The sequence below is a fragment of the Sciurus carolinensis genome, chromosome 3, assembly GCF_902686445.1.
Source record: "Sciurus carolinensis chromosome 3, mSciCar1.2, whole genome shotgun sequence".
NCBI classification, from domain to species: Eukaryota; Metazoa; Chordata; class Mammalia; order Rodentia; family Sciuridae; genus Sciurus; species Sciurus carolinensis.
Window position 1 is genome coordinate 36,740,652 of NC_062215.1, and position 14,163 is coordinate 36,754,814.

General features: G+C 34.9%; 1 protein-coding gene across 5 annotated transcripts in view; it reads right to left on the reverse strand.

The window, feature by feature from the left end:
• Positions 1–14,163, reverse strand: part of Acaca (acetyl-CoA carboxylase alpha) — a 269,515-nt gene that overhangs the window by 99,833 nt on the left and 155,519 nt on the right. For all 5 annotated transcript variants that reach the window (XM_047545728.1, XM_047545732.1, XM_047545731.1 and 2 more), the window contains 5 exons: positions 12,619–12,762; positions 11,763–11,859; positions 10,568–10,675; positions 6,562–6,618; positions 6,255–6,299 (listed from right to left, as the gene is read on the reverse strand). In XM_047545728.1, the coding sequence (XP_047401684.1) occupies positions 6,255–6,299; positions 6,562–6,618; positions 10,568–10,675; positions 11,763–11,859; positions 12,619–12,762 (451 nt within the window). The remainder of the gene's footprint in view (positions 1–6,254; positions 6,300–6,561; positions 6,619–10,567; positions 10,676–11,762; positions 11,860–12,618; positions 12,763–14,163) is intronic.

A 14,163-nucleotide genomic window follows, 5' to 3' on the forward strand; every position in this document is an offset into this window, starting at 1 on the left:
AACTTCTTGGGTATTGCTCTTGGCAAAATCTGGCAAATAAAACCAACATACCCTTAATGCTACAGACATTGCAATTGCAATAAGAGTTACTAGAATGATTTCCCAAGTTTCTCCTTAATAAACTCTTAATGTAAACTAGCCAGATAGCATAGAATCTTCAGTCCATGGTCGGTTTTTTTCCCTCACATTCATTCTCAAGTCAGTACTTTCAAGGGCTTAAAAAATATTTCAAGAAAAAGAAAACTATTAGATACTACTTTGGACACTACCACTCTGAAGGAAAGAAAGGGGTAGAATTAGTGAACTTGTTATCATTAGGTCTTACTGCTCTTTTGCAGAGCATTACACAAGAAAGCAACCAATTTACTAGAACCTTATTAATTAACAAAGATGAATTCAATTAGTAGAGTTCATTAGTTTCTGAAATTTAACTTATTAACACCAAATACCCCTGTTTCTCGGATGGAAAGCTCTACTGGCAGTGTTGGAATCAAATCATTACTATTTGCCTCTATAGGAGGTTTCATTAGGCATCTTCTTCATTATGAGCGCAATATAATCAAACACTTATTGGTACAAGGCAAAGAGACCAGGACTAGCTGCCTACACATTCTTCAGTGGGCTTTAGGAACCATGAAGAAAAGATATATTGAAAATCTTCTAGATGGCAGGCATTCTTGTGAATGCTTTCAACAACCTCAAGGAAGGTTTTATGACCCCCATTTTACAGATGAGCAAGCCTTGGTTTAAGTGATATGCCCAAGATCATAGTCAGAAAATAAACTTGGGCCTCTCTGATGCAAAAGCCCATACCCTTTCACCTCTAAAGTACAGGGCATTATCACTCTTTTCTTGTTATAATCTGAATGTCTCCTTTAGAGGATTTAGTTTCATGAGACAACAAAACAAAACAACAATAACAAAAAGATCCCCACCAAAAAAAAAAACAAAAAAAACAAAACCAGAAATTAAGACTTTGGTTGTGGGGGAAAGGGCTGAAAACAAATGAATAAAGCAAAATTTGTGCTGACAACTTGTGGTTTATGAATTTACTGAAAATTTGAATAATATACCTTTTTATGTTTTTCTTGGTATTTTAACTACAAAAGTGAATTTAACATACTTCTAGAAGTGCATTTACTATGCCCAGGGATATCGCTTGTCCAGAGTTGGGTCTTTAAAAGTCCTTTGAAGGTGGATTTTACAGAGAACTGATCTTTCACTAATGACATTTTGTTCTAAATAATTCTCTGATGTTCTCCCCTCCCCCTACCCCAATGACAGTGAAGCACATAGGGATAACTTCAAGGTTAAGTAGAAATACATTCAGCTGAGTTGTCAGTAGATTTCATGCTCATGGATTTATATAACCTAATTTTGGCTTCATTCTAGTGAAGTTAGCTTTCAGTGTACTACCTAAAAAGTAACCACATGTCAAAAAGGAAGGGTAACAAAATCTTTCCATGAAACTCCCTGAAAGAAAAGTCATCAAGGAAAGTGACAATATAATTTTTAAGCATGTATTTTTCTATTCTGCCTGAATTATTATTAGCTAATTAATTAAAACATTTATTTAGTATATCATCTATTTAATCATATACATTATTATGTTTTCCTTCAAAAACAAAACCATTTTCCTTCAAAAACAATACAAAAACAAAATCAAAATGCTTTCTTTTTCACTAAACCAATTAAAAGAATTTATAGTAACTAACAGGCATAAAAAGCAAACAGTTTGAATGGAAATACCGTTATTGCAAATAATGAAAGAAACTGATTTCTTGGTGGAGAACGAACTATAGGTAGGTGACCAGACTGAGCAACAATCACCAATTTAAAAAAACACTTTCGTACGGTTAAACAAAGCCATCATGAGATGATATAAAAGCAAACTTTTTTTTTTTTTTAATATCTGAGTAAGTTTTTAGCTCCACAGTAAAATCCTTCATTTAAATATTGAACATTCAGAAATGTGGGGTGGTGGTGGTGGTAGGAACTTCTGTGCAATGGGAAAGCAGGACTATTAAGCAGCTCTTTGGGAGAACAGAAGTCTCAAGACTTTTATAGAAAACCACTAAAAAACAAAACAAAACACCACAGAATCACAGAAAAGAAATCCAGAAGTCTGATCTGGTTTTAGTAAATTCCTTCATCTCACCTCCTCTTCATACTGCCAATTTTTCCACTAACAGCATTCATGCTTATTCCATCACTAATGTAATTGCTTTCCAGGCATTCTACTAGTGTTATGGGCAAATATCATAATTGAATGTACACAAAGAAAAACCCTCTTAGTGTTCTGGTACCAAAAAACAAAAGAATGCAACATTTCTCAGGAAGAAATTATACCCCTGCTGTGTTCTAATCAGCCAACCATCATCAAGACAATCAAAATAATTTGCCTAAATTAGCCAATCAAGACACCCTGCAAATCAGAGAATGTGAAAACCTGCAACAGAAAACATCATAGCTGATTATGATACTAATAATCGTGTTAAAAACCTAATGAGATGAAGAAATTGGGAGCTTGCTGGTGCAATTCTCTTTTACCTCAACATGCTGAGAACTAATTATATAGACTGTAATTAAAACAAAAACCCAAACCAAATCCTCTGAAAACTCATAGTTGGTCCACTAGTAAACAGAACAACCTTTTTGGAAAGAAAGTTGAAAGGAAGGAAGGATGGACAGACATACACTCATGTGTATATATATATGAATTATGAAACCTGACAACTGTTCATGAGCTCTTCCCTCAAATCTTAAATAATCAAAAGCATTTCATTTTAAAGTGGGAGTCACTCACATAACAATCATGAAACTACAATTATCTCTTGGGAGATTTGCAGCAATTTGAAAAATCTCACGAAATCTTACATGTAAGAAATGAATGAAAACATTTTATTAACAGATGTAAAATTGCTTGATTAGAACCTTATCACAATTTTTGGACCTGATGTTTTTTATTTAGGTCACAAAGGGAAGGAATAAATCCTGAAAATATGCATTTTAATATCTTTAAAAAGAACTTTGCTAATATATAACTGGACATGGTGGTACATGCCTGCAATCCCAGCAACTTGAGAGACTGGGCAGGAAGACTTTAAGTTCAAGGCCAGGCTGGGAAAACTTGGCAGAACCTGTCTGAAAATAAAAAATTAAAAAAGTGTTGGGGAGTTTAGCTCAGTGGTAGAGAGCCAGTGGGTTCAATTCCTAATATTGTTAAAAAAAAAAAAAAAAAAAAAAAGCATGATATATCCCAATTTGCACCTCCCACTGCACTTCTCAGAATTCCAGACCTGAAATGTGAGGGAAACTACAGAGAGGAAGTTGGTGAATTTTAACTAATGTAACACTGTAGAGGTACACCTTAGCTGCAGAAAATAGTTACAGAAATTCAAGGAGCCTTTTTTGCTTTCAAGGATTCTAATTTTTAATACAAAGAATATATGTAAGGATAGAGTTGTTTTTCCTCAAACTTTCTGCTTAATTATCAATTTTAAGCAACTATGCTTAAAAGTCCCATTATGAATATTTGATTCAATTAGGTGGTTATGGAAATGGACTTGAAAATGAACCTCCTCGTAGCTGATGAGCGCTGCCATCTCAGAACAAGTCCCCACGTAGAGTGAACAGATCAAGGCAGCAGCAGACACACCTTATGGCTAGCTTTCTGGGGACTACAGTGACTATACAGTGAAGTACTGGAAATGCTTACAGACTGCACTGGTACTTGAATAAACACCTCAAAGTAAACATACTCTCTAAAACTTCTCTTCGGGCCCTCGTTTGCCTTATTCTAGTTCTGAAGCAGTCTGAAAGACCCATGACTATGAAACAGCATAACACCAACTAATGTTGTTCTTGAACAAAACTTGGTAACCTTCCTTCTCTCCTTGCCCCCTCATGTGTGCATTCTCTTCTATTCAATAATATAGGGATTTCACACTGTAGACCAGGTAGGCTGCATACATCATGGTGGATTACCAAGAAGCCAGAGAGATCAAGGGATTCATCTCTAACACTCCTAGAAAGCTTCCTCTTTTTCACACTACACTAACTATGGCCAAGCACACATCAAATGACATGACAGAGGCTAAGCATCCTTCATGAATGGCAAGATACCACCAACAGACAAATTCACAGCAGCACTATGACAGCAAGACCCGGATTTGTACAGTTCCTGCCAAGGCTTCCTGGCCATTGTAGATCCTAGATGGAGTTCAGTAATAGTTGCCCTTGCCCCCTGTGAAACCACTAACCATTTCTAAGGAGCATAACATAAAAGCACCCCCAACTCCTCTAACATTCAATTCTTTAAAGCAAATCTACTCCAGACTTAAACCTTAATGTTCTCTGTGCTCTAAAGCAGCTTTTCCTACACTCGTGACAAATCAAGTCACTTGATAATTCCACTGATTTCCCACTCAATGCCACTATAAATAGGAATAATGATTGCCAGGGAAGACCTCCTGCTGGCCTCATTTCCTAACAGATTTTGCCTATACATGTCCCCATTGAACAGAAATCCAGAAATATCAGGACAGTAGGGAGGGAAAAAAAAAGTCTTAAAGCTGTTAGACATACTCTAGGACATGACATAGATTCAGAGAGACATGAAAGGGATTTTTTTTAAATGTGTTTCACACCTAAAATAATTTTTAAAAATGTTAGTGAGAACTAGTAATTTTAAGTTAAAAATTTTTAGTGAACTGCTGTAACTGATCATGGAATACTTATAATAGGAAACCAGTTAAGTGTGCTAGAGACATGAAGACTCTATCAGCACTATTAACAAAAAGGAAAAGAATTTTACAAATTCAGTGTCATTCCCCAAAATAATATGGTATTATTCCAAAGTCAGTGACAAAAAGGAAAAGCATAATAATATTTAGGAAACTTGACCTTGACTCTTCCAAAATCCAGGGCTGACTATGGCATGTCTATCTTAGTTCTGATCAGCTTCTACCAGTCACAGTGTTTATTCATGAACTCTCATATTCTATCCCCAAATATCGATTTTATTCTCTAAGCTCCTGATTTTTCTTCCTAAAGCCCCAGGGTTCTCTTTAAGGTCCTCATACTTCTCCAGTGGCTTCAGTTTCCTATCTAAAGTTATTGATTGATATATATCTGCACTCTGCTTGATTTCCTGACATCAATAACACAAGGGAGCTGCAAAGTCCATAACATTTCCTAAAGCATTTCAGAAAATCTTTGCTTTTTAGTTTGCAGGGTAGGCTCTCTTGTTTCTCAATAGACTGTATCAGCAAGGTGAATTTTAAGAGGGGAAACAAAATATCAAATGTTAGAGACCTAATAAACAAAAGGGTAATAAAAGCAATCACACATAGATCCTTGAATTTAGAAAGTCTTTTCCAGAATCTCAAAAGTTATCTTCATTATTGCAAATGAATAGGAGTTGAAAACTAAATTATCTTAATTGCTAAAACAAAACAAGCAAAACGAAATAAAAATTTTCATCAGAAAAATTAAGACTTCCTAATATCCTCTGGAATCATACTTAGCTACATTAGAATTAATTTTTAGTGAGACATTTTGACTATAATCAGTCATTATGAGAATGACATGTTGACTATGAACTAGATTTTTTGGTTTTACTGCTGTCATCATACTAGGTATGATCACATGGGAATACTACAGTTGAGATGCCAGGTTATTAACTTGTCTTTCACATAAAAATTTTAATTTCATAAATATTAAGTCAATTCAGCTAAATGGGACTACAAACAAAAGAACACTTAATTTTTATTTATTTCCTGTTCTTAAAATTAACATAAGACAAAAATAGAAACTTTCGCTCTGTTAAGGCATTTTAAATAATAAATCACTGTTCTTCAGAAGTGAGATTTCTTGATAATAGAAATTGAATCCATATTTGGCAGAAGTCAAGACCTGAAAGTACAACTGATTATTCTTGATTATTGATTTACTATGTGCAAGAAGAAATTATTAGTTCCTACTTCTACCTTATTCATCTGAAGAAAAGCATATGCTCATTCTTAACTTTCTCAGAGAAACATTGGGAATTCGTTATAAGGGAAAAAAAAAAACAACAATTTTGCTAGAACACTTGATAGGATTGAATATTCATCATAATACTTTCTAAAAGAAGAGGGACCAAACATCAGCAGTCTAACCCTTCTAAATATCTCAGACATATCCCATTTCAATAACTGGTGGCAAACAGATAAAACAGTAAGTTGTCTTTCATAATTGTTCCTTATACTTACATGAAATCTCTGATCCACCTCACAGTTGACCTGCTTTCTGAAATCCTTTCAAATAAAACAGAAAGAAAAACAAAATAGAAACCATCAATTAGTAATAACATTTTAAATGAACTGAGTAACAGGTAGAGTTTAGGAAGTCCGTCCCAGAATCCCAAATGTTATCTAATGTTTATTAAAAATTAAATTTATAGAAAAAGTTATTTCTCTGCATAAATCCTATAAGTAAGCATATTATTACAATCCCACTTTATTTTTAAAAATTGCAGCAAGAGCACAAGAAAAACTGATACAATTTCCATGTCAATACCTTTTGTGCAACCAGAAAAGTAAGGCGTCGGATTCCATGTTCAACCAAGGTAGCTTTCTATAAACAAACACATAAAACAAGATAGATGATGTCTTCATTCAACCTAAATTTTATCCTGTTCAGTCCTTATTAAGACTCTGTTTGGGTTAAGCCTCCCATTTGGATATCTGTATCTCAGCTCTGAATCTTCAAACTTGCAAATAAACAAATCTTAACATGGTTCCTGTGGCTAAGTCTTATGGAACAGGTTTTATACTGATCTGCAAAAAAAACTGAAAGAAAACTTTGTGAAGGAGAAAGAGTCATATGAAGTCACCTAAGTTTTCTCAGAATTGCTTCATATCAAAGTGAGCCTATAATTCATGCTTTTAGAAATTAAATGTGTATTCAAATGTGAAGATTAATATGACTAATATATAAGCTAAATGAAATCAAGTAGACAGAAATAAAAAACTTTCTATGAAACAGAAAATACAGGTCCTAAACTTTTGTTTAGAATATAGATATTATCTACCATTAGATACAGCATTCTGAGAATCTAACAAATCCTAACTTTTCAGTTCTTCTATAACAGTTCCCTCTTACTTTACATGGAGTACTGAATCAAAATAAAGTCTGTAAAAATTTTAAAAATTTTAATTTTCTTTAAAAAAATTGTTAAAAACAATGTTTAATAGGCTTTTAAGTTTAAGGAGCATTCATATCTCCACTTGGCAAAGACAAACAATACACTAGTAGTAAACAGAGACCAGAAGTCTCAAGACAGCCAGTTATATGAGTCTTGGGCCTCTGGAACTTAGACCTCTATCCTTTACTATTTACCACAAAAAGCAAAGAAACAGTATGAATTAAGTGAAGCGATGCTTTTAAGAGTACTAACAAAGGGGCTACATGATAACATATAGAAAAACAATCCTACCAATTCAATGACTTGAGAGAATATATTAATAGTACAAAGAGAAAAAAAAACACAAGGACTTTCATAACCTACATCTAGACTTGAGTTTGATAACATTCCTGCTGTAACTCTAACCAAGAGGTGTGTTTACAAGTCAATTCTTTTTTTTAATTTGGTCTAATTAGTAATACATGACAGTAGAATATATTTTGACACAAGGCAATTCTTAATTTTCATGATACTATATATATATTTTTTTAAATCCAAATTTGTTTCCCCTTATAAAGAAGCATGTTTCTGGGCCATTTTCTTCTATTTCTCTATTTCTTCTATGGTATTGCTGAGTAATAAAATTGGTTTAACTAACAATATAAGCAAAAATACAGGAAAAATAAATTTCTATAAATAAATTCTAATAATAAATTTCTAGGTCAAACATAAGTAATTTTTGGTCCAAACACACTTAAATATAATCCATACTGTCATCATGCCCCTTAGTATAATAACCAAATACTGACACTATGATAAGAAAAAACTGTGTGGAAAGAAAGAGGGTATGGTGGTGCTTAGTCTCTCAGTAAACCAGGAACAGAAGCATTCCTTCTAACACCAACAAAGAATTCCACTATAGTCAAGTCCTTCAAAGGCAGGCATCAATAGCTATATTCTGGCAAGGGAAGAAAATAACTTTAATAATGTCATGATTTAAAATCAAAATTGTTATTGCTTTTAAAATTCCACAAGTGGCTGACAATAACAGCAGAGCAACAGGATTCTGATTACATTGTAATAATGTGGGTCTCACAGCAAGTCCACAGCTATTACCCAGCGATTAGGCGTCAGCACCTGGAGAAACTCCATTTACACTGACTGCTTCAATCTCCTCCACAAGTCATTTACAAATATATGATCCTAATTTCTATGAGAGAAAAAAAGACATGCTGGGACTAGAAGATTATTTGGACAATTTGGATCAACCTATTTGATAGTTTAATGCGTATGTTTAAAAAAAACTTTCTAAACTGCTAGAAGCATGATTATGAAGTGAAAAACAAAACTAGTTATCACTTCAGCTTTCTTTTCATAAATTGCTTTTCCTTCCTTTCTTCTTTCACATATATTTTTAAATAAGGAGATGAAAATGCCCAAATATTCCTGGATAAACACAGTACCTGATGCAGTTAATAGCTTCTCTTGGTTTAGAATGTCAGCAGTCTACCCTGACCCTTGCAAATAACCTTAGGCAAAGACTAGATTTCTCTGTCACAGCTTATAAGTCCAATAAAGGAAAAAGTAATACCTTATTGCTCATTCATGTTTAAAAAAAATATATATATATATACATATATGTGTGTATATGAATGTATGTATGTATGTGTATATACATATATATATAAAATAAACAAATACCTCTTTAAATCTGTGTTATGATATACAATATTTAGATCTGAAGGTAATGACCTAAAGTTGTGGTCAAATTATGGGAAAAAATCAAATATAAGCAATCAGTGCTTCAAAACCTGGGAAGAAACTTTCATAGATTTATTTCATGAAGCAGTAGTGGCAGCCACCAGACACATTTGGACCACTAAGAGTCTACTGACCTCATTGGCCTTATGTGGTAACTAACCAAGAGCAAGGAGGAAGGAAAATTACTCCTTTAAAGGAAAATTGCCAGGCATGTCACCTACTTTTCTTTCTCTCAAAGTACCTTTTCCTCATGTTGGCCACTGCAATTCTTGATGGCATAGTCTATGTGCTCTGAGAGCATTATGGAGTAAATGCTGATGCATGTTAATTACAAAGTTTCCATCTTTTCCCTAGGGATCTATCATTAAAATTACATGAATTAAGTTTTAAAAACATCTACCGAATTCTTTCTCTAAAACAAGCACTAGGGACTAAGTGCTATCCATTCAAAGAGAACACATGGGTCTGGCCATTAAAGGCAGTTTTTGTATTGCACAGTACTGGGGGTTGAACAAGGGCCTCATGCATGCTAGACAAGCAGTTCACCACTGAGCTACACCAGACTAAAGGCAGTTTAAGAGGGCACTTTGGCATTTATGACATACTACAATGAAATGTTAACTGTAGGGGTGTTGGGTGTATGTAGTTCAGTGGTAGAGCATTTGCCTACTACATGTCAAATCCTAGGTTTAATCCTCAGCACCATACCAAAGGAAAAATGTTAACTGTAGATTATCATTTTCAGCAAGTTGATCCAATCCCCTCAACTATACTATAAGCATCTTTATAAATAAAAACTATTCTTATTGCTAATAAGTATACTGTGATGAGTAATTCAAGGGATAAAAACACATTTTAATTAGTTACTCAGAAGTCCTCATCAAACAGGTAAAATTTGAGACAGTTCTTAGGCAGAAGGGAGAAAGTGAGGAAAAAAAAAACGTTCTAGGTGAGAGGTGAAGGAAAATGATGAGAATTTAAGTTCAGTCTATGGAGTCTGTAATTGTGAGATATCCAACTGACATAAAATTGAAAGGAGGATGGAAGTATAATATTTTCAAAGGAAGAAAGAGAAAGGCAGAGAAAGGATTTGTGTTGAGTTTGGGTTTACATATGTGGAATTAAGACACAAAAGGGAAAATATTAAGCGGGTAACTGGAAGTTTAAGACTAGAGAGCTCTGGGACAGATTTAGGAACACAACTTCCCTTAAAAATATTTTAAATATTTGTTGACACACAAAGATATTCATTATATAACATTAAATTACTTTGGAATTTTATCCTTACAGGCAGAAATAGTCACAGTTCTGATAGTTATGATAGAAGACACAGTCATTATAAATGATAAATCTTACAAGTAGCAACAGATAAAAGGATGGCTTTTGCCAAGCACAGTATTGCACACTTGTAATTCCAGTGAATGAGAAGGAGTTTGAGTCCAGTCTTAGCGATTTAGTGAAACTCTATCTTTTTTAAAAAAAAAAAAAAAGGTTCAGTGGTAGAGCACTTGCCTACCATGTGCAAGGCCCTGGGTTTAATCCCAGTTCTGTGGGGCCAGGGGCGGGGGTGGGGGGGATTGCCTTTTGACACAACTAGTAGGAAGGGCCACCACCAGCTTCACTTCATCATGGACTTACATTTTGTTGGGTAAACTCTCTGAACATCGCTGCCAGCCTGTCATCCTCAATATCACCATCAGTCTTAATAGCCACATTCAGAATGTGAATTGGTTCATCCCTGGGGACCTGTAACCCAAAAACACAAACCAAAGAAATAACAAGGCTGGCTACCACAGAAGCAGGAATAAGTTATAGTACCTGACAGAATAACAGAAAGAAGTAGTTCACTCTCCAACAGGATATTATGGTTTTCTAATCAGTAGGACTAAGCAAACGAAGTACTGCCTAACAGCCATAAAAGAAATTAATAAAACACATGAAAGATAAGGCAGCAAAGGCATTAGCTAGAATGAACTTGAAGATTACCACATCTCAACTTTTTCACCAACAAAATGAGAGTTAAACCATTTTATTTGTTTTTTATTTCCACTATTCTTCACAGAATGTGAAGAAAAATGAGTGAATGAAGCCAACTGAACATATTCTCACATAAAATATCTCCTTATGGTTCATCCAACACTGGGAATATCAAACTATGGGAAAAATAATGTTGTAGGTGAAGAACAGAACAATGTATAAGAAATGAAAAGGAATTTCATGAAAGAACAAAGTTTTAAACAAATGTCTGTTTTTCTGCAGCCTAAAAATCCACTATTCCCTGAGGACTATAATAATACCAATATGAAAAGATACAAGCCTTAACTGAATAAAAATTCAGCAATCAAGGTTCAAATCTTTAAAACAATATACAGAGAATCAGAGGCAGCTGCAATGGTATAGCTGCACCCATTCTACACTATGGATTCTAAGATTAATTAGTATTTCTTTAAATTAAGAATTTAGCCAGGCACAGTGGTACATGCCTGTAATTTCAGCTACTCCAGAGGATGAGGCAGGAGGATCTTGAGTTTGAGGCCATCCTCAGAAACTTAGTGAGATCCTGTCTCAAAAATAAATAAAAAGGGCTGGGGATGTAGCTCGGTAGTAGAGTACTCTTGGGTTCAATCCCCAGCACCACAAAAAAAAAAATTCACAATTTTATATCACCCATTTTCCAAAAATACTTCAATGAGGCGTACTAAATTAAATAACATAAAGTAGGTTAAAAAAGTAAGTTCTTCTCTATCATGTTCCAAAGTTAGAAAGATAGTATAGAGTACAGTACTATGTCTGAAGGAAAAAAGCAGTCTCCCAAAGGGGGTACTCATTATACCTTATCTTCATCATATAGAGATGTATGACCTGCCTCTGGGAATGTGGGGCTTTGGGGTGGGGAGTCACAGAAGCAGCCCATCACTTCATCAAATATTCTGAAAAATACCAGAGAAACACCCACCATGAAAACCCGAATGGCAGAAAACCTAAGTGGCAGGAAACTAATGCTACCATTGGCAGCTCAGTCTAAAAGAATAATCTATGCTACAGAATCACCAGTGGCTAGAGATGACATGCGAAATTTCACCAAGTGGCAGAAATTAGGAGGACAGATTGTATAAACTTTAATAAACCATATATATCTTTTCTTTTTTAAAAAAAGAAAGACGTAGTGCTTTTCTCGTTTGGTTTTGTTTTGGTTTTTTCCATATGTAAGATATGAGCACTGCTGTCATCATCAGTCTTAAAGTAACAGAAAGAGCCTGGGACTGGAGCAGTGACAGACCAATGTAATTACCCCTCCCCCTAGGGTAATGCATCAGTATACATCAAGAGATAGATGCTGAATGCATTTAATCAAAAGATGTATCGTCTCTGGTGGGGCTCACTCTAGTGTTGTGTTTAATTTCTCCTGACATTTCACTCATCACAGAGCAGACAGCTTCTTCTGTTAGCTTCTAAGGAAAAGATGATTTTTGTCTGTTTCTTTTTTTCTGACCAGGCTCATACTACAAGCAGAGGCTTGTAGAGTCTGAATGAGAGGTGGAAATGTAAAGATATATACCTCTCTGAGGGCATACACAATGAGGGTGATACCTCCTTAACTAGTTCATGGCCATTCTGGGGGAGGTGATACTCCAAAATAGAGAGATCCATGGCTCCCCTTGTACAAACACAGTTCCACAATATCTTACCTGACAAAATCTTCAAAAGTCCGAAAAGAGACCATTCCGCCCATTCGCTGACATGGTGGTGTGAAAGAGTTGTCCAACAGCACATCACTGACACTAGCTACATGAGTCATGCCATAGTGGTTGAGGTTGGAGGAGAAGGACATTCTAAATGGCAATTCAATCAAGTTCATTAGACAAGAAGGGTAGGAACGAGGGTTGGGAGAGTAACAACAGGGAAAAGAGGATAGGAGAAAACTCTGAAGTAGGGTCAGGTTGCAGAGCAGATATGGTTTTTTGCCCACTATGGACAAGGTTGTCTTATTACATTCATGTTTCATTTGAATTTCCCCATACAAACTAAATTTTTATCATTCAAAAATTTCTTCAAATAGAGGGCTGGGGAGATAGCTCAGTTGGTAGAGTGCTCGCCTCACAAGTACTAAGGCCCTGAGTTTAAATCCCAACACCACCAAAAAAAAAAAAAAAAAAAAAAAAATTTCTTCAAATAGAAACATAAGTCCTGTCAGGAATATTTCATGCCATGACATAACTGATGAATGAATAGCACATAGGGGTTAAAAACCATACTGCATCTTCCCCCTCCCCCAAAATTCCCCCCTTTAAAAGGAAGTACAAACTAAAGTAATTATAATACACTGAAGGCATTTTTTCTCTAGGAACTGTGATAGGTTAAGTATTCATAGATATAGATAGGTAAACATATGTATGTAAAATAATAATTCTAATTAAGAAGAATGGAATGGTTTAGCAAATCATTATAAAAGCATTATTTATGGTATAGAAACAAGTCTGTCTATAAAATGAACTTTACTGAGGTATTTACCTTTTCCTTTAATGGGCTGATAGGGATAGTTAAGATTATAGTTCTCTCTTTTTAAAAGAGAGACATTTTTCAACCCCAAATTACAAATTTTTCTTTTTATATTTAAACAATTCTATACCAAAGCAAAAATATCTTCATTGAAGGCTCTTAATAATTTCCAGCAAGTTACAAAAGGGCAGAGCATGGGTCTCAAAGTATGTGTAAGCATGGCAAATAGTTGCTAAATAGAGATGCTTGGAAAGAATTGAACTGATTTGTTCAATCTAAACCATAATGAATCTAAATATTCCTTGACGCACTTCAGAAGTATGTACTGATAAATAATACTGCAAAGTATTTCTGAATGCCCAGTTAATCAGGACAGCCTGTTAGGAAGGACCAAGCTAAAGGACGTCTCCAGGATTTGCCTGACGTGTTACTGACATAATGATCTGAAGCAAGTTCAAAGTGAGGCAATGGCACCTGCACTTTGGGGAACTGCCCCAAAATCTTGAAGTATACCACCTGCAGATTGCAGGAGGAAGAGAGCCAGCAATGTGAACTTGAGACCTGGGTATTTACTGCATCCTATTGCAAATCATACTTGTAAAAGGCAATGCAATTCTTTACACGATGGAAATGCTGCTCACACAGACTATAGAGACTGACACTCCTGGCTTTCATTCCTCTGGTAAATGATGACTATGAAAACAGTACGTCATCTTTTCACAATACTAGGGAAT